Raw genomic sequence first — 24556 nt, 5'->3', positions numbered from 1 at the left:
GGATATAATCCTACTAGTCTCTGGATTCATCTGCTGTGACTAAAGGAAAGAAAATTAACAGGTAAGGACATAATTTTACCTTTTTAACTCTACCTCATTTATTGTGTTTGTTTATATTTGGTCTTTTTACTACTCTTATGCTGTTAAGAGAATTGTTTTATGTTGAATTATACCTGCTGTATACCTGAGTGAATCGCTTCTTAAAGGCGGGTAATAAATCTCAATAAATAAATGATTCCATCTCATCTGCTCATGGCAGAACGGTTCATATGCAATATTTACCACATAGGGTTTGCATACAGGGGAGCAATATGTTTGAGTTGTAATTGGTGAATTGATGTGGCTCAACATACGACCAAAACTATGTATTGGTGGTGGTATGCAGAAGATTTATTTCTTGGCCCTGCACAGATCATAGGTTTTGAAAAATTACAAGCATTCCAGAAAAAGCTGGAGCTGTGTGATCACAGCAAAGGAGGGGGAAGGGGGCTTGCCACAGTTATTTAAGAATGTTATTGTACATGAGTGCTGTCGGCACTTACCATAAGAGGCTGAAATTTTGTAGAAGACATGTGTTTTAAATTGGTCTCCCCCCCCCCTTAACGAAACAAAGCAAAAACCCTTTTCAGTGGGAATTTGTCTGCTGATGTCAAAAGAGGAATGTACTTCCATATCTGGAACTGCACTGTTGTGGGAATTTCATTTGTGCAGTATAATTGTTTGTGTGTATATGCAAGTATATAATATATGTATGAATACAGGAGATTCTACCTCCTCAAGGTAGAACAAAAGAAGACAAAAGAAGCGACCTGTGATGCTCAAGTTTATTTATTGCATATTTCTCTTATCTAAAAAGCTGGTAATTAAGAGACTGTTAGAAGCCTGATCACTATACTGGCAATAATCACTTTCACTTCACATAAGAACATAAGAATTGCCGCTGCTGGGTCAGACCAGTGGTCCATCATGACCAGCAGTCTGCTCCCGCGGCAGCCTTAGGTTAAAGACCAGCGCCCTAACCAAGACCAGCCCTACCTGCGTACATTCCAGTTCCACAGGAACTTGTCTAACTTTGTCTTGAATCCCTGGAGGGTGTGTTCCCCTATGACAGCCTCTGGAAGAGCGTTCTAATTTTCCACCACTCTCTGGGTGAAAAAGAACTTCCTTACATTTAACTTTAGAGAGTGCCTTCTCATTCTCCCTACCTTGGAGAGGGTGAACAACCTGTCTTTATCTACTAAGTCTGTTCCCTTCATTATCTTGAAGGTTTCAATCATGTCCTCTCTGTCTCCTCTTTTCAAGGGAGAAGAGGCCTAGTTTCTCTAATCTCTCACTGTACGACAACTCCTCCATCCCCCTACCCATTTTAGTCACTCTTCTCTGGACCCTTTCGAGTAGTACTATGTCCTTCTTCAAGTATGGAGACCAGTGCTGGACGCAGTATTCCAGGTGAGGTCATACCATGGCCCATTACAGCGGCATGATAACCTTCTCTGATCTGTTTGTGATCCCTGCGGCACTCCACTGGTGATGCTTTTCCAGTCCGAGTATTGTCCATTTACCCCCACTCTTTGTTTTCTATCTGCCAACCAGTTTTTGATCCACGTGTGTGTTTCACCCTCAGTCCCATGGATCACAATTTTTTGAAGTAGTCGTTCATGCGGGACCTTGTCAAATGCCTTCTGAAAATCCAGATACACAATGTCGACTGGGTCACCTTTGTCTATCTGCCTGTTAACTCCCTCGAAAAAGTGCAACAAGTTCGTCAAGCAAGATCTTCCTTTGCTGAAGCCGTCCTGGCTGATTCTCATTAGATTGTGTCTGTCAAGGTGGTCAACGATGTGATCCTTTATCAGTGCCTCTACCATCTTTCCCGGTACCGAGGTCAGATTCACTGGCCTGTAGTTTCCTGGATCTCCCCTTGAACTTTTCTTGAAGATCGGCGTAACATTTGCCACTTTCCAGTCTTCCGGAATCCTTCCCGATTTGATCGACAGATTGGTTATTAGTTGAAGCAGTTCAGCTATAACCCCTTTCAGTTCCTTGATTACCCTCGGTCCTGGGGATTTGTGGCTTTTAAGCCTGTCAATCTTCCTGCATACCTCTTCTAGACTGACCGTCAACCCAGTCAGTTTCCCATCTTCGTTTCCTAGGTATAGCCTGTCAGCCTCCGGTATGTTGCGTATATCCTCTTCTGTAAATACAGATGCAAAAAACGTGTTCAGTTTGTCTGCTATGGCTTTGTCCTCCTTTAGCACTCCCTTTATTCTATGGTCATCCAACGGCCCCACCGCTTCCTTCACAGGTCTTTTCCCCTTAATATATCGAAAGAACGGCTTGAAGTTTTTCGCCTCCTTGGCAATTTTTTCCTCGTAGTCCCTTTTGGCCCCTCTTACCGTCTTATGGCACCTGCGTTGATGTTCCTTGTGCTTTTTCCAGTTTTCGTCCGTTTTTGACCTTTTCCATGCTTTAAAAGGAATCTTCTTGTCTCTGATCGCTTCTTTCACTGCTACAGTGAGCCACGCCAGTTCCTTTTTCCTCTTGGATCCCTTGTTGATACGCGGTATATATAGATTTTGCGCCTCGGTGACTGTGTCCTTGAAAAGGGACCATGCTTGCTCCAGCATTTTTACAGCACCTATCCTTTTCTTAATCTTCTTCCCACCCTGAGTCTCATCCCTTCGTAATTCCTTTTTCGGAAGTTCAGCGCCGTGGCAGTCATTCTGGATCGTCGTTTCACCCCCGTGTCCAGGTTGAAGCAGATCATATTATGATCACTGCTTCCCAGCATCCCTTTTACTTCTACATCTTGCGCCGGTCCTCATAGTCCATTTAGAAGTAAGTCCAGAATTGCATTTTCTTTCGTGTTTTCCTTGACAAGTTGTTCCAGGAAACAATTGCCCACTGCATCCAGGAACTTGGTTTCCCTACTGCATCCGGAGGTGCCTAGGTTCCAGTCTATCCCTGAGTAATTGAAGTCACCCATGATAACTTCATTTCCTTCCTTGCAGTTGTGTTGATGCGTGAGATTGTTGCCAGTATAGTGATCAGGCTTCTAACAGTGTTTTAATTACCGTATTTTTTGCTCCGTGAGATGCACTTCCCCCCCCCCAAAAGTGGGTGGAAATAAGGGTGCGTCTTATGGAGTGAATGTAACCTCCCTCCCCCCCCCCGTACCTTCCAAACTGTATGTAGAGAGACTACCAACATTTTTGGCGGGGCATGCACGCTGTGGCAGCATGCTGGCCTCCCTTGTGAGACAGCAGCTCGAGCTGCTGTGTCAGTCTGCGTGTGCTCTGGTTGGGGGAAGTGCTCGGTCGGTGGTGCCAGTCAGTCGTGGCTAGCGCTGCGCACCGAGCAGGTCAGGGAGCGAGCAAAGGGAGGGGCAGCATGAGTCAGAGCCTCTGCTGCTGAGAAAGGCTGCTGTGAGGAGCTCGGCCTCCGGTACCATCTCTGTGCCCGGAAGAAGCAGTGCGCCACCGCCACAGCATGCCGCTTGCACAGCTGGCCGATCCTTGGCCCAACATGCCTCTGGTCCAGCACAATACAGAGAATGGAGAGAGTGGGGCTTAAGAAAATGCAAAACATTCAGGAATCCAAGTCAGACAGGAACAGAAGGCCCAATATAGCTGGGGGAAATGTGACAGACAAGATAAACCTTCCCCAGTGAGTTACATACTCTCAAGACAAGGGTGAGGAATTGGGCCTCTTCCTGAATCCAGTGCAGACAGGTGTCGACCAAGGACACTATGGTTTCCTAGATGATCTCCCGTGTTTGGTGTACGTATGGCCTACAATAGCACCACAAGTACCCTGACCATATTTTAAACCCTTTTACCTTCCTTTTTAGAGTTCTGAGGTGGTTCTCACTTAGATGGGCACTTCTAAGACTTTGCCAAGTTTTACTTCCAGGTTGGAGATTTTTAAAGAGCCTGTCGCAACCTACCACTAGACCACGGGGGGGGGGGGAGGGGAGGCAGAGTACAAGGCAGGGTGAGGGGCTGAGTGCAGAGCCTGACAGGGAAGGGGGCTGGGTTCAGAGCCTTGCAGGGCAAAGAGGGAAGGGGGTTGGGTGCAGAGCCTGCTAGGGAAGGGGGGACAGGGTGCAGAGCCTGGTATATATTAGTACACAATTTGGTTCAGAATGTTTTTTTTCTTGTTTTCCTCCTCTAAATCTAGGGTGCGTCTTAGGGTCAGGGTTGTCTTAGGGTCAGGTGAGTCTTATGGAGCGAAAAATACAGTCTGGAGGGTCCTGTTAAAGACTTGTTCAACAAATCTCTAGAAACAGGAGTGGTTCCTGGGAATTGGAGGAAAGCGGATGTGGTCCCTATTCACAAAAGTGGTCACAGGATGAAGACCATCTTTTTAAATAAGAGACATCCTATATAATAAAACCCTAGCCGCGCATGCACACTTACCTGCATGCTTCTGTGATCTCTGATCTGTGATCAGTAGGTCCGTGGCCAGCAGGAGTGCAGATGCGGCGGCCAAAGCGGAGAAACACAGCACAGCCGGCGACTCCCCCCCCTCCCACCCTCACTCACCGCCAAAACCACCACCACTAAAGCCTCCTCCTTCTCGCCGGCTCACCCGCGTTTCAATTAAGAGAAAAGCGCTGCATTGCGCTAACGCTGGCCTCGCCGTCTTCTGTCCACTGCGGCCCGCCCTCTCTGACTACTTCCTGTTTCTACTAGGGTTAGCCGTAGTGGATAGAAGACGCCGAAGCCAGCGGTAGTACGGTGCAGGCTTTTCTCTCAATTTCAACGCAGCGACTGGGAAGGGGGCGGCGGGAAATGCTGCTGCTGCACAGGGAAGTGTATGTGGAGGGGGGAGGAAATGCTACTTCTGCACAGGGAAGGCACAAGGAAATGCAGCTGCTGCACAGGGAAGGGTGGGAAATGCTGCAGCTGCACAGGGAAGTGTGTGTGTGTGGGGAAATGCTTCTGCACAGGGAAGGTCGGGAAATGCTGCTGCTGCACACGGTAATGTGTGTGTGTGTGGGGGAATGCTGCTGTTGAACAGGGAAGGGCAGGAAATGCTGCTTCTGCACAGGAAAGGGTGTGAGGGAAATGCTGCTGCTGCTGCACAGGGAAGTGTATGTGGAGGGGGGAGGAAATGCTACTTCTGCACAGGGAAGGCACAAGGAAATGCAGCTGCTGCACAGGGAAGGGTGGGAAATGCTGCAGCTGCACAGGGAAGTGTGTGTGTGTGGGGAAATGCTTCTGCACAGGGAAGGTCGGGAAATGCTGCTGCTGCACACGGTAATGTGTGTGTGTGTGGGGGAATGCTGCTGTTGAACAGGGAAGGGCAGGAAATGCTGCTTCTGCACAGGAAAGGGTGTGAGGGAAATGCTGCTGCTGCTGCACAGGGAAGTGGAGGGGACGGAGAGGGAAAGGGGGCCTGGGAGCAATTTTGGTTTGCTTTGGGGGAGGGGAAACAGAAAGACAGACAGGCAGGCAGCGCATTAGAACGAAAGACAGACACACAGAAAGACAGCAGGCAGGGAGAGAGACAGAAAGAAAGAAAGACAGACAGGGTGCCAGAGAGAGAACCAGAAAGAAAGAAGGACAGACTGTGGGAGGGAGAGAGAGAGAAAGGAAGAGAGACAGGGGCAGGGAGAGAGACAGAAAGTAAGAAAGAAAGACAGACAGACATATATTTTAGCACCCGTTAATGTAACGGGCTTAAACACTAGTATGTAATAAATTGTACTCCATTGGAAAGAAGATCCCTAAGGCAGGCCTTAGGGCCGAAATACGTACTTGTCGGGTCTTAACAGTGAATAAACAGATTGAGCATCACAAGTCGCCTCTTTTGTATATAATATATATAAACACACATGTTTAATATGTAATATATCATAATTTTGAAAGGACCCTTCTGAAATGAAGGCAGTTCCCAGATCATCCCTGTCTGGGATAAGTGAATAGAATATTTAAATGTCTTCAAAAGACATATCTTTGTAGTCTTTAAACCTAGTCAACCAACTTAGAGCAGCTATATAAATTTATTTCCAGAGCTTACATATCTCCTCAAAGGACCTTCTTGATGGGAGTAACACTGAGCAGTTGTTTGAAATGCTTGAAGCATGAGGCAACACCAGGACACATGTTTTGGTCCTGTGCATAGTCCCAACACTTGGATTGAGGCTTCCCTCAAAGTTCAGAAAAATTTTGATCTGCGCTTGCAACTCTCAGCCTCTGTTTTCTTATTTCACTGTTATGATATGGTGGTTTTGAAACTGAATATGACAAAGTGAATTTTGTTTTAACATGTTTATGGCCAGAGTAACTGTTCTTTTACAATTAATTACTGTGGCTCTTAAAAGGACTTGGTGGTTAAATCTGCTATATACAGTTGTGATTATGGAGTGACTTTAGGCCAGCTGGAATGATCCGGCCTGCTGGTGAAAAATTTCAACAAACTTTTTGGGATGGTTTTATCTCACAGGGCATGTAGTTGTATTTTGAATTGTTGATTGTCTTCCATGTGACCCTTAGATTATTTGTATTTTTTCAGGCTTTGATACGAGTCCAAGAAGTCTGGAAGTTTTAGTTCATTTGTAATCAAGGAAGGGTGAAAGGAACTGGTAGGGGGGTGAGGTGTTTAGAACTAGGGTGAAAATATCAGAAAAACAAAAAACTTTCTATCATTCTTTCTATGTCATATGTGTAACAATTGATTAATGAGCCAGATTTTACCTGGATGTGTTGATCTCGTTAAGCAATTGTTTTTTTCCCCAACACAATTTTTAAAACTAATTTTTCATCTTTCATTTTTCTTACCAGAGTACCAGCTGCACCAAAACCTCAACCTTCTCCTGCACATAAGGTAAGTTCCTTTTACTGACCTAGCAGTGGAATGTCCAGGGTTGGCTTTAGCCTCTGGTGTTGTGCTGTTGTCTATCCCCCTCCCCCCACCCGTGGAGATCTAAAAAGTGAGGTATTGGTCTCGGAGCAACACAGTAGCAGCCCTAAGGCTGGCCCTGGAAGTGTTAGTGACTGCTAGGCATCTTCCGCATGTGATCTTTAGATACGCACGAGAGTCTTCTCTGCATCTTAAATTTATGGAAGTTTATACATAATGCGGGTTTCTTTTAAGTTCCCGTAATGCTGCCTTTTAAAATGTAAAACTAAACTTATTCATGACTTTAAAATTATAGGCGATTTCATGAATGCCCAACATGTCACTGTAGCCTGTCGCCCTAGTCATTATAAATCACCCGAGGCATTTGGTGGGCGAGATTACTGAATTGGTGGTTGCACTTCCCTTTTCGTTAACATCTATGGTGCCATACCCTAAGCAACCAAAATGCTGATGCAATTTCAATTAATGTCGATTTTGTGTGTCTGTGAGTGGTCCCTCTTGTATGGACATGTTAACTTTGATGCACTGCTTTTCTAAGTTTGTGCAAGGTAATGTTATTGAATAAGAGGGACCTGCAGCAGGCATAATATCTGCTGCTGAACTGGTGCACCAAGGACGAAAAAGTGGAACAATTAAGTACCACATCCAGTAGCATCTATTTGAGCTCCTTCCCTCCTATGCAGTACAGTTATATCCGAGCATGCCTCTGTTAGTACTACTTACGGTATATGAATATTTTGTGCCTGTTTAAAATTGATTGCTTAACCCTTCTTGAATCATTTTGCTTTCTTCCTTCCTTTTTAAGGTAAAAAGTTTGCGCTCTCTCCCATTTGCCTCGGCTATTATGCTTTTCCCAGTGCCTTGCATGTGATTTGCTGTGTTTTGTTTTGCATGTGTTTTTCTTTATTATGTAGGATGAGCCCAGAGAACTATTTAAACCTGTGCCCATAGCATCTCCTACCCCTGCTGCGCCCAAAGTGGCATCCACTACCAGTGTCGCCTACAATAAAGCACCCAGGCCATTTGGAGCAGCGCCTTCGCCAAAAACCACCTCCATTCCATCCGCATCCTCCGCCTTCACCCCGCCTTCCATGGCTGTTTCATCACGTGCCTCCCCTCCACCAAATGCCTTGTCCATGTTGGCTGCGGTCACGCCACCTCCACCCGCTACACCTGGAATGCGCACTAGTCCCAGGCCTAGCAGCGATGAATATTCACCAGCACCAAGTGCTGCTAAAGCTACAGTTAATGTCCCACGGCAGCCTGCCATGTACGGTACAGCAGTGAACCTGCGTTCCGCCGAGCATGTCCAAGAGGTGGTCGAGGGGCAGAGAAGAGGAGATGCAGAAAGCCAAGGGGACAGTAGACACCAAAATGGGTAGGTGGCAGAAATGTTCTTTACTGTAAGCTTCTGTGAGGCACCTTGCTGGGCTATGTTTGTGTTAATTTGACCAAGTAAATGTTAACCTTTTCTTTTGTTTTTGGGTTTGATGTCCTTCCTCACTCCAAGCCAAGAAAAAATTTAATCCCATGCAGAGTTCTCTGCTCCTCTCTTTTATAAACCTATGTGTATTATAAGCTTGAATAATCTGTACCTCTGAGGATTAAAGATGGAATTAAAAAAAAAAAAAAAGCAGACGAGCAACAGGAAATAATGTGAAACAATTGATTGTTATAGCAAGCTCAGACTTGGTACGACCAAAAAAATTTCCAATTATAGGAAAGAAGCAGCAGGCACATCACCTACAGAGTGATTCATCAAGAACAGTGATCTTGATCCGTGAGCCAAAAAGTCCCCCTCCCCCCCTCCAGTTACTACCTCAAAGAGGAGAAATATGTTTCCCGTGAACTATGGAAAATGAGTTTGAAAATGTTTGCACATGGGACTCGAGAGACTGAATGGGTTCTGTTGCACAGCAGGTCTAAAACAGGTGGCAGAAAAGACTGATTTAGCTCATTTATGGCATAATCAAGGAAGGATTTCTGGTAAGGTTAAAGCCGAATCTCTATGCCTGTGGAGCTACACCAAGATGTAGTGTTAGAATGCAGTGCAAAACATTATACGGTATTACAATATAAGGTACTAGCTGATTCCCCGGCGTTGCACGGCTATTTAATTATAGCAATAACACTGTAAATGGATTCAAATAAAGATACTTTATAGTGGTGAATGAAATTATTTTTTTACAGCTTTATAAAAAGTACAATATTCAAATTATAATGTGAAATATTTGACAAAATGAAGACAATACAACACACACAAAACTTGATTATAAACAACATTTTTAGTTTCACCTCCAGGAGCAAGAACATATAAATTCTTGGGTGAAGAGACCCCCAGAACATATCACCCCAGGTAGTGAGGGATCTGCATACCAAGTTTCATTCAAATCGGTCAAGCCGGTTTTGAAGTACTGTGAGAATGGCAGCTTTTTACTTTTTTCCCATTGACATGAATGGGTGAAATCTGATGTTCTGTTTGTAGCTCCGCCCATGTGTGCAGGTGGGCCGAGAGACCCCCAGAACATATCACCCCAGGTAGTTGGAATTACTGTGAGAATGGCAGCTTTTTACATTTTTTCCATTGACATGAATGGGTGAAATCTGATTTTCTGTTTGTAGCTCCGCCCACGTGTGCAGGTGGGCTGCGAGACCCCCAGAACATATCACCCCAGGTAGTGAGGGATCTGCATACCAAGGTTCGTTCAAATCAGTCAAGCCGTTTTTGAATTACTGTGAGAATGGCAGCTTTTTACATTTTTTCCATTGACATGAATGAGTGAAATCTGATGTTCTGTTTGTAGCTCCGCCCACGTGTGCAGGTGGGCCGCGAGAGCCCCAGAACATATCACCCCAGGTAGTGAGGGATCTGCATACCAAGTTTCGTTCAAATCGGTCAAGCCGTTTTTGCGTGATCGCGGCACATACACACACACATACACACACACATACACACATACATACCTCCGATTTTATATATATATATAGATTACAAAAAAACAAAACCAGCACAAAACTGCAGGTCAATGTACAGGGTGCAGGAATTTACATTTATTGTAGCTTATGTAATTGTTTTATGTGTGTAAAAAAAAAAACTCGGATATGGTGAACACCACTAATAATCACAAAAAACACTTTCACCAAAAGGAATAAATGAAGGTATAATAAATAGTAAAACACAAGCAGAATCCAATCTTAACGGAGGAAAAAGCCTCAGACAGAGGCCCACCCACCTCCACAATGGTGGAATAGCGGTGTTCGGGCGGTCACTTCACTGGCACAAAACCTCCTATTTTGATGGTCCTAGCAATGTGTTTGAAAATTGCTTTCAGAATTGAGTGATATAGAAGAAGATAATAATGACTTAACTTTCTCCTTTAAGGATCGGTACACCAACGATGGCCAGCGTTTCACTGTCAAGCTGCCTCAGGGTGTAACAAGTCCGATCACACTCTCATCCGGACGCCGCTCACGTCTCAAAAGATCCAAAGATTCTGCTTGTGTTTTACTATTTATTATACCTTCATTTATTCCTTTTGGTGAAAGTGTTTTTGTGATTGTTTTATGTGTGTTACATGTTTTTAAGAAATTTGCATTTCAAATAAATTCCTGCACCCTGTACATTGACCTGCAGTTTTGTTCTGGTTTTGACTTTCCACTGCAGGTTTTGTTGGTTTCTCTTGTTTTGCGTAAGGTATTACAAAGCATGGACACGGAGGACTAGATAGGGTATCCCACAACAAAAAAGAAGGCACTACCCCATGCAAGGCAACACAAAACAACAAAAGAGGGGAAGGGACACTGCACATCAACCTCAAGGACAATCAATAAGGCAAGCTTTATGGAGAGTCTTTAATCCTTGGCGTCCAGTACAAAAAGGATTAAAGACTCTCCATAAAGCTTGCCTTATGTTTTAGCGATTTATATGTACAGTGGTACCTCGGTTTACGAGTGCACCGGTTTGCGAGTGTTTTGCAAGACGAGCAAAACATTTGCAAACTTGGTGCCTCGTAAACCGAGCTTGCCTCGCTGTACGAGGGCCCCCCCCCGCGATCTGGCATCCCCCCTGCAATCTGGCATCCCCCCCCCGCGATCTGGCATCCCCCCCAGCGGTCCGGCATCCCCCCTTGCTCACGTCTGCCCCCCCCCCCGAGCACGGCAATGACATCCCTTACCCCGACTGGGCACCAGTGCCGGTGCCCGAAGATCCTCCCTCTTCTGGCGCGGCCTGGGCTGGGCGGTGCGTCGGAGATCCTCCCTCTTCTGGGCTGGGCCAGGCTGGACTGGCTTTGAGCATTTGCGCATGCTCAAAGCCTTCTGGTCTCGCTCTCTCCGAGATTCTCAGATTCAGAATCTCGGAGAGAGCGAGACCAGAAGGCTTTGAGCATGCGCAAATGCTCAAAGCCAGTCCAGCCCGGCCCAGCCCAGAAGAGGGAGGATCTCCGACGTACCGCCCAGCCCAGGCCGCGCCAGAAGAGGGAGGATCTTCGGGCACCGGCACTGGTGCCCAGTCGGGGTAAGGGATGTCATTGCCGTGCTCGGGAGGGGGGGGGCAGACGCGAGCAAAGGGGGATGCCGGATCGCTGGGGGGATGCCGGATCACGGGGAGGGGTATGGAGCAGCGTCGGTGGCCTCAAGGGTGTGGGGGGGGGGGAATGGAGCAAAGCCGGTAAACTCGGGGGGGGGGGGGGGGGGAACCAATCAAAGCGAGTTTCCCTTACTTCCTATGGGGAAACTTGCTTTGATATTACAAGCAATTTGGTTTACGAGCATTCTTCTGCAACGAATTATGCTCGTAAACCAAGGTTCCACTGTATATGTTTTTACAATTTATATATTCTCAATAAATTGATAGTCCTTGAGGCTGATGTGTGCTGTCCCTTCCTCACTTTTGTTGTTTTGGACTAGATAGGGTAAACACGTTTCTCCTATTTGGCCTTTAGGGATTAGAACAGTGGTATTCGGTGCACTTTCTCTCTCGAGTTACCTTCACTGGCTCCAGTCCCACCTCAATTCTGTTTTCTTGAGTATCGCAATGCACTAGTGGAGCAAAGGAATTCTGTAGAGTATTTGTGAAGGTGGATGTTTCTGTGTTACATGTTGCAGTCTTCCTGAGCCTGCTGTGACCCATTTATTCCTGGGTTGGTTTATTCTTTGAGGCAGAGGTGGTAAGTTGGTATGATTTTTGTGGAGCGATGGAAGTTGCTTTAATTGTATTCGATTTCAGTTTAAGTTTGCAGAGCTCCTCTTTAATATTATCAAGTGAAGACAGATGGGGCAAGCCTTAAGCCTCCAAATGGTGTGTCTTGGAATTAAAGTGCCACAGTGATTATACTGCTTAAAAGTCATCTTGATTGGTTGGAAAGTGAATTGATTGAGTAGTCTTGATTACTTGGTTCTCTATATATGAGCAGTGATCCCTGAGATGGGTAGGACTATAAGTTTTACCCTATTTCCTATGAGAAAGAAGAGGAAATATGACTTAGCAGAGGATAGATAATTTTTATTTTATTTATTTTTAGCAAGAAGCAGTTAGGAGAGAATTTAGGCAAGTATAATGCATTAATCAGAGTTAAGAGCAGAAATATGAAATTCTGAGTAAGTTAGCTTCTGTTTCTTTACATTGTAGCCTTTATACAAACTTACCCTCTTCCCCTTTTACAAAACCGCACTAGCGTTTTCTAGTGCTGGCTGTGGCGGTAACAGCTCCAATGCTCATAGTCGGAAAGAGATTTGCATACTACAAAATGCAGCTGTTAACTTATATACCATGCTAAATAAATCGGCCGTCACCCCTCTTCTACATGATGCACACTGGCTTCCAATCCCCCACTGCATCACATTCACAATTCTGCTCCTCACTTACAAAACAATCCAATATTCCATCCTTTATAGACAAACATTTAATCCTCTACACTGCAATCCGTAATCTACGCTCAAATTATCAAGGCCTACTAGTAGTCCCTTCTACTCAAGAAATTTTTTACAATACCACCAGAAAGTCTATATTCTCCGTTATGGCACCCTCGCTTTGGAATGCTTTCCCCCTCCACATTAAACAAAAATCAAAACTTACCTATTCAAGGATGCTTATAGTGGTTAATATTAGAGCCTCTCTTTCCTCTTTTGGAAAAGACTACATTCAGGTGCTCTCTCCCAAATGCTTTTTCCAAAGCGAAACACTCCCAAATTGTTTTGTCCTTCCCCCCTCTTTTTTTATCTCGATATATATTTTTTACCACCTCTTGTTCTTTCCTTCCTGTCATGTTAGTCCTTTATGGTCTTGTATCATCCTCTGCTCTGCAAATTTTAATGATCCTATGTGGATATTATTTTCTATTGGTTTTTTGTTTTGGGTTTTTTTTATTGGGTTTTTTTTAATTTTTAAATTTTTTTTTAAATGATTGTAAACCATCTAGATAAATTTTTGCTAGATGTTATATCAAAGAAATAATAAACTTGAAACTCGAATTCTATGAGCATTGGAGCTGTTACCGCCACAACCAGCGATAAAAAAAACATGTTAGCGTGGTTTGGAAAAGGGGGAGGGGTTAATGTTTGTAAAACTCCAAAGTAACTTGAATAATGCTAAAAATGCCTCCATGCTATGCTCCCACTGTTCTTTTATTTTACTACTACTGATGAGCCAAAGGGGAAAAAATAATAGAGCAGGTTATCCAGTTAAAGTTAAGCCTGTCCTCTGAGTTAATGGTGCCTGTATGATGTCTGGCTGTACAGAGACACTTTGCTGCTGGGAATGTGGGAAGCATCTGTTAGGGCAGACAGAGCAAGCTCGCTGGATTCCTTTTTAAAGCACATATTTTTCTGTCTGTGGAAAATTGAATACAGGAAATGGCCAAAATTGCTGCTGCTGCCCAGCAGCCAAATTGAGTGTTTGGTTTTGTTTCCAATTACAGACTTGGGGGGATGGGCTTCCCCTTTCAAATTAAATTGATTCAGTAAATGTAATAAATCGTGAGAGGCAAAGAATTCTGTCCAGTGGCAGGAAACTTGCTTTCTTATACCTTAGATTTCTTTCGGTGGAATCAGATTCTGTGGTGCAGGTGTAGCGAATCTGTGTACGCCTATAAGGATAGACATCTATGAAGGCAGTGAGCAGAAGTATGAAAAGTGAGTAAACACAGTTCTGTTGATGGTTTTTTTAAGGCATTTCTGGGAGCTTGCTGAATTATCATAATTGGAAGTGGTCACTTCTTGTGTAAACAACCACCCCTTTTGTCCTGTCTGCTCATGTAGCCCTTGGGTTTGTGACATCAGTGTTGTCATGGGAAAGAACCGTCTGAAACCAGAAAATTGTACAAGATGAGGCCTGCATTCCACACAGTACAAGAATACAAGAGGGTTTAGGGATTTAAGGCATTGCCCTTTCCTAGCCTCTGTAGGCCTTTGCTAGCTTTCTAGATGAAGCAAGGGGGATGACTGAATGTCAGTAGAAGCTAAACATGCCTAGGGTTACCAGATGTCCGGATTTCTGGGGGTCCGGATGGCTTTTCACAACCTGGCACTTTGTCCGGGTTTTGCAAAGCTTCCTGACAAAATCGCATCGGGAAGGGGCATCCGCGCAGGTGTGGACGCAACGTGGTGATGTCATGTCCATGCGCGAATGCTGTCTGGGGGCGGTGCTGGGGGCAGAACTGGGCGGTCCTAGACATGAGGCCACGGTTTCCCCACAGCACAGCTAGTCAGTTCAACCATTTGGAGGAACCTCATATGTACACATGTCCATGCAACTTGAAGATGGAGGAGGGCCTGTTTAGGTAGTGGCACCTCGGTTTCCTGTGTACCAGTGCTACCCAATTCGGGGAGAAATTTTTTGATTTGATTTACTTTTCCCATCCAATAGGGCATTTTTTTTTTCCAAACATCCTGGTGAGTTTATCTGTAGACTCTTCACCCACCCCAGTCCTCTTTGCCCTCGCCAGCCCAATGCCGACACTGTAGTGTAAACAAAACAGACTTTTCCTCTCTTTGCTAGGTCCTAGCTCATGCTCGCTGTCTTAACACCAGCTCTGGCAGGATATACATTTCAAATCTGACATTTCTATGTTTTAATGACGTTCCTTTCTCTTTATTATTTGTAAACCATGCTGTTAAACTGAAGTGCGGTCAAAAATTTTAATAAACATAAACCTCGCCTTGAAATACCAACAGTGCAACAGAAAGGCAAGGGAGACATCCTTTCAACCAAAAGCAAAGTCTTTATTGATTCAAAAGTGTGGTCCCAACAAGGATTCTAGTTTCAGCATAGAAAAACGCCTTCCATAGTGTCCCCTGAGGAAGGCGTTTTTATTCACCGAAACTAGAATCTTCCTCTCCTCTCCTCTCTCCCCCCATGTGCAGCAGCTTTCTTCCTTCCTATCCCCCTGTGCAACACCTCCCGACTGACCCCCCCCCCCCCACTCCCCTTTGGGCCTCCTAAGTAGCAGCAGTGGTGGCGGTAACCAGCTTGGCAGAGGCAGTGCGGTGAACAGGCTTCTTGTGGCCTACCCGCCAGGGCTTCCCTCTGCCGCACAAACCTAGAACACTTATGATTTTAAAGTGTTTGAGGCTTATGCAGATGACGCGGAGCTTGCAGGAATGGTTGGGACCAGAAAAGAACTTGCTGGGACAGGATAATGAGTTCCCGCGGGGATGGGGAAAAATTTGTCCCCGTGTTATTCTCTAGTTTTGATAAAAGGCTTCATAGGAAGGAAACCATGGGAAAAATTTGAGTAGTTCTCTCTTAGTTTAGTGTAGCCCGAGAGCTTGTCTCAATGGCCATAGGGTAACATGGTCCTGGGAGGCCCGTGTGTCACCAGTTGAGGCAATTTTGGGGATGGGGGGAGTGTTGCTGGGGAGCATTAGATTAGGAAGGATAGAGCAGGGGATGTTCACGCCGAAAGGCTGTAAGGGGATTGGACACGAGAGTGCTAAAAGATGTGGGGGGCGAGGTTATAAAACCGGGACCTTGGAGGACTTGGTTCCTTCCAGGGTCCTCCAGGGTGGCTTTTTTCTCCTTCCAGGGTCCTCCAGGGTGGCTTTTTTCTCCACCCGTGTTTTTGGGCTGTTTATCGGTAGCTCGGGAGGGCGGGTCTCCCGAGCTATTGGGTGCTGGGGCTCATCTGGCAATGAGCGGTGGGCCGGCTGGGAGCCGTGCCTTGGGGTCAGGTGACCCAGTTAAAGGGGCATGAGGTCATGCCACCCCTCAGACTCTTGCTGTTTGTGGCGGGGTCGGGGGCAATATGTTGCGGTGTACACCTGGTAGCTCAGGAGGAGCTTGCTGATGTTGTTAATTGATGTTTAATTTGTTAATAAAATTAACTGTTAGGATGGGAGGACATAAGAGAAGTGGAAAGACAGTGGTCTAAGCTGAAAGGAGCGATAAAAATGGCTACGGACCTTTATGTGAAGAAAATCAATAAAAACAAGAGAAAAAGGAAGCCGATATGGTTCTCCAACCTAGTGGCTGAGAAAATAAAGGCGAAAGAGTTGGCGTTCATGAAATATAAAAAAACCCAAGAAGAGGAGAGCAGAAAGGACTACAGGGTGAAACTGAAAGAAGCCAAGAGAGAGATACGTTTGGCGAAGGCACAGGCGGAAGAACAAATGGCTAAAAAATGTAAAAAAGGGAGATAAAAATTTTTTCAGATATATTAGTGAAAGGAGGAAGATAAAAAATGGAATTGCTAGGCTAAAAGATGCTGGGAACAAATATGTGGAGAGTGATGAGGAGAAAGCAAATGTGCTAAACAAATACTTCTGTTCTGTGTTCACAGAAGAAAATCCTGGAGAAGGACCGAGATTGTCTGGCAAAGTTACACGAGAAAATGGAGTAGATTCTGCGCCGTTCACGGAGGAGGGTGTTTATGAGCAACTTGAAAAACTGAAGGTGGACAAAGCGATGGGACCAGACGGGATCCATCCCAGGATACTAAGGGAGCTCAGAGAGGTTCTGGCGAGTCCTATTAAAGACTTGTTCAACAAATCTCTGGAGAGGGGAGTGATTCCTGGGGATTGGAGGAGAGCGGATGTGGTCCCTATTCATAAAAGTGGTCACAGGGATGAAGCAGGAAACTACAGGCCGGTGAGCCTCACTTCAGTTGTTGGAAAAATAATGGAAGTGTTGCTGAAAGAAAGGATAGTGTATTTCCTTGAATCTAATGGGTTACAGGATCCGAGGCAACATGGCTTTACAAAAGGTAAATCGTGCCAAACGAACCTGATTGAATTTTTTGATTGGGTGACCAGAGAGCTGGATCGAGGACATATGCTAGATGTAATTTACTTGGATTTCAGCAAAGCCTTTGATACAGTTCCTCATAGGAAGCTGTTGAACAAACTTGAAGGGCTGAAGTTAGGACCCAAAGTGGTGAACTGGGTCAGAAACTGGCTGTCGGACAGACGCCAGAGGGTGGTGGTTAATGGAAGTCGCTCGAAGGAAGGAAAGGTGACTAGTGGAGTCCCTCAGGGTTCGGTGCTGGGGCCAATCCTGTTCAATATGTATGTAAGTGACATTGCTGAAGGGTTAGAAGGAAAAGTGTGCCTTTTTGCAGATGATACCAAGATTTGTAACAGAGTAGACACCGAAGAGGGAGTGGAAAATATGAAAAAGGATCTACAAAAGTTAGAGGAATGGTCTAATGCCTGGCAACTAAAATTCAATGCAAAGAAATGCAGAGTAATGCATTTGGGGATTAATAATAGGAAGGAACCGTATATGCTGGGAGGAGAGAAGCTGATATGCACGGACGGGGAGAGGGACCTTGGGGGTTATAGTGTCCGAAGATCTAAAGGCGAAAAAACATGTGACAAGGCAGTGGCTGCTGCCAGAAGGATTCTGGGCTGTATAAAGAGAGGCGTAGTCAGTAGAAGGAAGAAGGTGTTGATGCCCCTGTACAGGTCATTGGTGAGGCCCCACTTGGAGTATTGTGTTCAGTTTTGGAGACCGTATCTGGCGAAAGACGTAAGAAGACTTGAGGCGGTCCAGAGGAGGGCGACGAAAATGATAGGAGGCTTGCGCTAGAAGACGTATGAGGAGAGACTGGAAGCCCTGAATATGTATACCCTAGAGGAAAGGAGAGACAGGGGAGATATGATTCAGACGTTCAAATACTTAAAGGGTATTAACGTAGAACAAAATCTTTTCCAGAGAAAGGAAAATGGTAAAACCAGAGGACATAATTTGAGGTTGAGGGGTGGTAGATTCAGGGGCAATGTTAGGAAATTCTACTTTACGGAGAGGGTGGTGGATGCCTGGAATGCGCTCCCGAGAGAGGTGGTGGAGAGTAAAACTGTGACTGAGTTCAAAGAAGCGTGGGATGAACACAGAAGATTTAGAATCAGAAAATAATATTAAAGATTGAACTAGGCCAGTTACTGGGCAGACTTGTACGGTCTGTGTCTGTGCATGGCCGTTTGGAGGAGGATGGGCAGGGGAGGGCTTCAATGGCTGGGAGGGTGTAGATGGGCTGGAGTAAGTCTTAACAGAGATTTCGGCAGTTGGAACCCAAGCACAGTACCGGGTAAAGCTTTGGATTCTCGCCCAGAAATAGCTAAGAAGAAAAAAAAAAAAAAAAAATTTAAATTGAATCAGGTTGGGCAGACTGGATGGACCATTCGGGTCTTTATCTGCCGTCATCTACTATGTTACTATGTTACTATGTTTAATAGATATTAATATATGCAGTGTTAATTTATTTGGTATTGTTGATCAATAAATAAAGCTGCGACTATTTCCCATAATTGAATCTGTTGAATTTATTAGTTAGTTGGGGCAATGAGTGAAGGGGTGGGGGTGGATGAGGGCGTCAATAAGGACTATCCAGATCCCGCTGTTACTCTTTCTCTCGATATATTGCTTATCAGAGGCTAGAGACATAGCTGTTTGTCTTATTTATTTATTCAGTTTTCTATATTGTTCTCCCAGGGGAGTTCAGAACGGTTTACATGAATTTATTCAGGTACTCGAGCATTTTTCTCTGTCCCAGCGGGCTTACAATCTATCTAATGTACTTGGGGCAATGGGGGATCAGGCGACCCAGGGTCTGAAGGAGAAACGTGGGTTCAAACCGTTTACTGCAGAGGTGTCAAACTCAATCACATAAGGGACCAAAATCTAAAACACAGTTTAAGTCACGGGCCAAATTTTCTATTAAGGTACTTACTCTTATTAGAAGTATAGGATTACAATCTCTCCATCCCCATGCTGGCTCTGTAGTATTAAACAAAATAAATAAAAAAGACTTTTCCTCTTTATTTTTTAGGTCCTAGTTCATACTTGGTGTCTAACACCAGCTCTGACAGGATACACATTTCAAATCTGACATATTGTAATCACAAAATAGAAAATTATTTTTTCTACCTTTTGTTGTCTGGTCATTATTCAAATCATGTTGGTCCCAGTCTCTGGTTTCTCTTTGTCTTTTGATAACACGATTGTCAGGGTCTCCTGCCCATTTGTTGTTTTCTTCTTTCTCCATGCTAGCCATCCATCTTCCATTTCTGTCCTCTCTTTCCGTTTCCCTTCCCTCCCCCAGAGGTCTGGCATCTTTCTTTTTTTTTCGTCTCCATCCCCGCAGCTGTAGTGATGGATCCCACAATCCCCAGATACACCATCTCTCCTTTTCTCAACTACCCTTTCATCCAGCATCTCTCACTCCTTCCCCACCACTCCAGGGTCCATCTCTTCCTTTCTCTTCCCAACTACCCTCCTTTCCAGTATCTCTATCCCCCCTCCACACAATCCCTTGTTTCTAACTTCTCTCCCTTTCTGTTCCTTCCCTCCCTCTGTCCAATTGTCTACAATCTCTCTCCCTTTCGTTTTTAGCCCCATTATTTCTTCCCTTCCCCCCTCAGTCCAGCCTATGCATGTCTATTTAGACCCCCCTTCCCTCCCTCCTTGTACTTCTACACCAGGGCCATCGCTCCGTGTACTTCTACACAAGGACTGCCCCCTGCCCCCCCAAAGACCTGCATGTTTTCCCCCTTCTTTCTAGCGTCCTCCAGCTTCCTGGTTTCACCTTCAAAGCAGCCTGCAGAGGATTTCCGATCGGCAGTAGCAATCCTAGCAGGCTGCCGTTGGCCTCCGCAGCACTTTCCCTCTGCCATGGTCCCGCTCCTTCTCTGACATATGGGACCATGGCAGAGAGAATGTGCTGCGGAGGCTGATGGCAGCCTGCTAGGATCGCTACAGCCGACCGGTGATCCTCTTCAGGCTGCTTCGAAGGTGAGACCGGGAAGCTGGGAGAGAGATGGTGGACAATGGGATGGAGGGAGGGAAGGAACAGAAAGGGTATTTTCTTGCGGGCCAAATCGAATTACCCTGCGGGCCAGATTTGGCCCAAGGGCCTGAGTTTAACACCCTTGGTTTACAGTGTTAAAAAGATGGACGGGAGCAGAAGCAGGGGGAGAGCAGAATAGGAAGGAAAACATTGGGGGGAGAGGAGGAGATCAGGTGATCCACATCTGATTGTCATTTGAAGACCAGCTAGAAAATGCTTTTCTCACAGCACCATTGCATGTTTGGAGCTATCTTAAGTCACACCTTGTATAGGTGTTCAGGCCTGACGGAAAGAATACTCCAGAGACTCTAGGCTCAGAAGAGCTTGGTTTCAGATGTTGACCAAACTTATTAGTAGCAAGGAATGTGCTTACCCTGTAAAGAGTGAAACGCTAGCACCAGTGACACAGCCTTTCTACAAATATAGTTTGCAGTAATGTGAGCTGTTTGCACAGATTCTTCAAGTTGCCTTGGGGACAGGGAAGATGTTTTTATTGAATTAAACAAATATTGATGTGCTCTTCCTGCCTTCATCTGAGATGAACCCTAGAAATATTAAGCTGCTGAAACAAGCAGTTAAACATGATTACCTTTCTTTGGAATTTAGGTACAGTAAATGTTATTTTGCTAGACAAATTCAGGTAAATTAGTTTACATATAGCTGTCATGGGAAGTCCCACATGTAAGACATGTTTAATATCATGCTTTCTTATTCCCTATTGTGTTACTGAGGAAGCATGCAAGTCTGCTGTACTTGTTTTGTGCTGATACACAGTGGATGTAATGAGAATTTAGTATTTATTCACATTTGCCCATGCCTGTTCCTGTTACATTCACTTACAGTAGTGAATACTATTGACAATAATACCATAGTGTTGGAACCTTATTTTGCTGTTTAACTTACGGCTGCCAACTGATCCAGATTTGCAGGACAGGGTTGATCAAGTGCATTCTGGGAATTGTGGTCTTTCTTAGGGACTGCAAAGGGGAAATCAGAACTAAAAGGCCCTGAATGCAATGGGAAAAACACAGGACTGGATCAAACCTGTCCTGTGAATTTAGTTTTGACAGACTTCGGGAAGGGACCATAATATATTTTGTCCCTCCCACTGATTTTATCAGGGCTCCTCAGGCTCTTCCTCTCAGAGATATTCCCAGGGATACCATCCCTGTTACAAAAATTCCAATGCCAGATATCTTCTGGCATCCGGATCCTAGGCAGCTAGTGCTCCTAAAAAGCCCCAATGATACCAGAAGTCAGGCGGAGCTTCCTCATATTGGGGGGCCAACTTTCTCAGTTTTACCAGGTGTGGACTCGCATATCCCTCAGATCAATGGGTGTTGGACTTCATTCGAGGCACAAGATAGATTTCTTTTGCCTGCCTCCGGATTTGTTTCTGGACTTGCCAGCAGTTTGGCTGGAGGAGTCAAAGGTCTGCGTTACCCTACAGCATCTCCTGGACATCAGAGCAATAGAACCCATTTTAGAACAGAAATCTGGCTTAGGCAGATACTCCTTATACTTCATTACATTACATTACTGATTTCTATTCCGCCTCAACCTTGGAGTTCTGGGCGGATTACAAAAGAGACATCTGGACATTTCCAGGATGATTACAAAGAGACTTCTGGACTTTTCCAGAAGAGTTACAAGAAGAAGAACATTTCCAGAGGAGTTACAAAAAGAATGGTGTAGTATAGTTTAGGGAATGGGATACGGCAAGGAGGATTGGGCTATTCCAGTGGATATACAATTCGGGATGCTGTACAGATAGGATATAGTGCAGTTTCAGTATATATGCAGTTAGGGAAGCAGTTGACAAGCTTGGGCTTTGAGGGGAAGGGTAACTGGTGAAGAAGGGAGGATGGGGGAGTCACACTGAGGGGAATCCAGGTTGAAGTTATGACATCTGTATAAATTTTTTAAATAGATGGGTTTTGATTTCTTTGCGAAAAGATTTGAAATCGCTTGTTGTCATCAGCAGGTTGGAGATGGCATGGTCCAATTTCGCTGCTTGCGTCGCTAGTAGACTGTCAAACATCTTCTTACGCTGGGTGCCTTTGAGGGGGGGGTAGGTAAATGGAGTCTTAGATCTTCTTTGTCTAGCGGCGAGATTTTGGTTCAGGCAGTTGTTTAGGTAATTGGGGGCTGAGCCATTTATTGCTTTGAATAATAGACAGTATAATTTGAATTGGATTTGCGCTTGTATTGGTAACCAGTGTGAGTCTAGGTAGGCAGTGGTGACGTGGTCAAATTTTCTTAGCGAGTAGATCAGTCTGAGTGCAGTTTTGGATTGCAGTTTTGGATTGTCTGTAATTGTTTTATCATTGTTGCAGGGCAAGGCAGGTAGAGGATGTTGCAGTAGTCCAGTAGACCTAGTACTAGGGATTGGACTACGAGCCTATATTGCTCTTTGTCAAAGAATTTTCTGATTTTACGTAAATTGTGCATGGTTAGAAATGCTCTCTGGGTGGTCTTGTTGATATGGGCTTGCATTGTGCAGCATCTGTCTATTGTTACTCCCAGGAGTTTAAGGGTGGGTTGTATATGGTATTTGGTGGAGTTAATTTCTAGTTATGTGGTGGAGGGGTTCTTATCCTTTTCGAGGAGTAGAAATTTTGTTTTGTCCGTGTTCAGTTTTAGTTTGTGGTCTGTCATCCATTTTTCCACTGCTTGTAGGGTTTTTTCCAATTTTTTCTGTAGAAGTGGGGTCAGGAGAATCGAAGGGTAGAAGTATGGTGATATCATCAGCGTAGCTGAAAGAGGTTACATTTAGGTTGTCTAGGGTGGAACCCAGAGAGGATAAAAAGAGGTTGAAGAGAGTAGGTGAGAGTGGTGATCCTTGAGGTACCCCGCAGGGGTTGGACCATGGATCTGATTTAAGATTGTTTGATTTAACTCTATAAGATCTAGTTTTAAGGAATCCTTGGAACCAGTTATATACCCTGCCTAAAATCCCTATGGTTTCTAGTGTCTGTAGTAGAATGGTGTGGTCAACCTGATCGAATGCTGCGGATAGATCAAGTTGAATTATCAGTATCCTTCTGCCTTTGCTGAGGTGCTGTCGGGCTGTGTCTAGTAGAGTTACTAGTAGGGTCTCCGTGCTGTGGTAGGATCTGAACCCTGATTGAGAGGGGTGGAGAAGATTGTGGTCTTCCAGGTAATTTGTGAGGTATTGGGCAACAAGTCCTTCTATAATTTTGACATATATTGGTATTGAGGCGATGGGTCTATAGTTAGCGGGGTTATCTATTAGGCCTTTGTGATCCTTCACAATTGGAGTGATTATGATTTCTTCTAGGTGCTGCGGGAATTGACCTTCAATGAGAGTAATTTGGATCCATTGCATGAGGCTGGCCCTAAATTTGGGGGTGGCGTTAGTTATCAGATATGAGGGGCAGTGGTTCAGGTCGCATGAGGCTTGACTGTATTTTTTGTAGAGTCGATTCATATCTGTCCAGTTTACTGCAGGGAATTCGTTCCAGATCCTGTCTGCTGCAATGGCTTCTCCTATTGGGGGATTTGTTGTTATCTCGACTAGGTGGGGTCGTGTGTTATTAAAGATAGTCCTGATTGTTGTGATCTTGTTTTTGAAGTGGTCTGCGAGTTGGGTGGCTGTTGGTGGGTGCTTTCCTTGAGCTGCTAGGTAAGGTTTGGTGTCGGTGAAGTTTTTTACTAGGTTGAAAAGTTTTTTTGAGTCTGTAGACTCCGTGCCTACCAGCTTGGAGTAGTAATCTTTTCTTGTTTCCTTGAACTTGGTCTTGTATTGTTTGATAAGACTTCTCCATGCTATTTTGGATTGATGTTGGTTATTTTTTTCCAGTTTCTTTCCATTTGTCTGCAGTGTCTTTTGAGTTGGAGAAGTTCAGCGTTGAACCATTTGTCTGATTGTCTGCAGATTTTGTGTTTTGATTTTATTGGAGCTAGCTCATTTAGGATTGTTTCGCTTAATGTTTGCCATTGCGGTATGAATTCTTTGGGGTCTATGGATTCGATTTCGGGATCTGCTTTATCCCAGAATGTGGTTGGTTTGATTTTTTTGGGCGGGTTTTGATGGAGGATTTGTGGGGTTTGTATTTGTAATTGCATTGAGCCCAGTTGATATTGAAGGTGTATTTATAATGATCTGACCAGAGGGAGGGGTTCCAGGATCCGTTCATCATCCCAAAGAATGGCTCAGAGGACTGGAGGCCCATTCTAGATCTCAAGTTGGTCATTCGCTTCCTCTGGATTCCTCATTTCTAAATGGAACCCATGCGCACAGTAATTGCTGCTGTCTCTCCTGGGGAGTTTCTAACGTCCTTGGATCTCATGGAGGCTTACCTCCATATTCCAGTCTTCCCGGAGCATCACAGGTTTCTGCATTTCCATGTTCTGCAACATTTCCAGTTTGCGGCTTTTCCCTTTGG

General features: G+C 44.9%; 1 protein-coding gene across 12 annotated transcripts in view; it reads left to right on the top strand.

The window, feature by feature from the left end:
- The window catches only part of PDLIM5 (PDZ and LIM domain 5), a 468176-nt gene that overhangs the window by 246735 nt on the left and 196885 nt on the right, over window positions 1-24556 (top strand). For 8 of the 12 annotated variants that reach the window (XM_033957971.1, XM_033957962.1, XM_033957979.1 and 5 more), the window contains exons 4-5: window positions 6789-6831; window positions 7782-8245. In XM_033957971.1, the coding sequence (XP_033813862.1) occupies window positions 6789-6831; window positions 7782-8245 (507 nt within the window). The remainder of the gene's footprint in view (window positions 1-6788; window positions 6832-7781; window positions 8246-24556) is intronic. The other 4 variants (XM_033958049.1, XM_033958033.1, XM_033958025.1 and 1 more) reach the window with 2 other exon arrangements.

Source organism: Geotrypetes seraphini, chromosome 1 (genome assembly GCF_902459505.1).
Source record: "Geotrypetes seraphini chromosome 1, aGeoSer1.1, whole genome shotgun sequence".
Lineage (NCBI taxonomy): Eukaryota > Metazoa > Chordata > Amphibia > Gymnophiona > Dermophiidae > Geotrypetes > Geotrypetes seraphini.
Note: the sequence above shows the minus strand (reverse complement) of the source record. Positions and strands in the feature narration are given on the sequence as shown.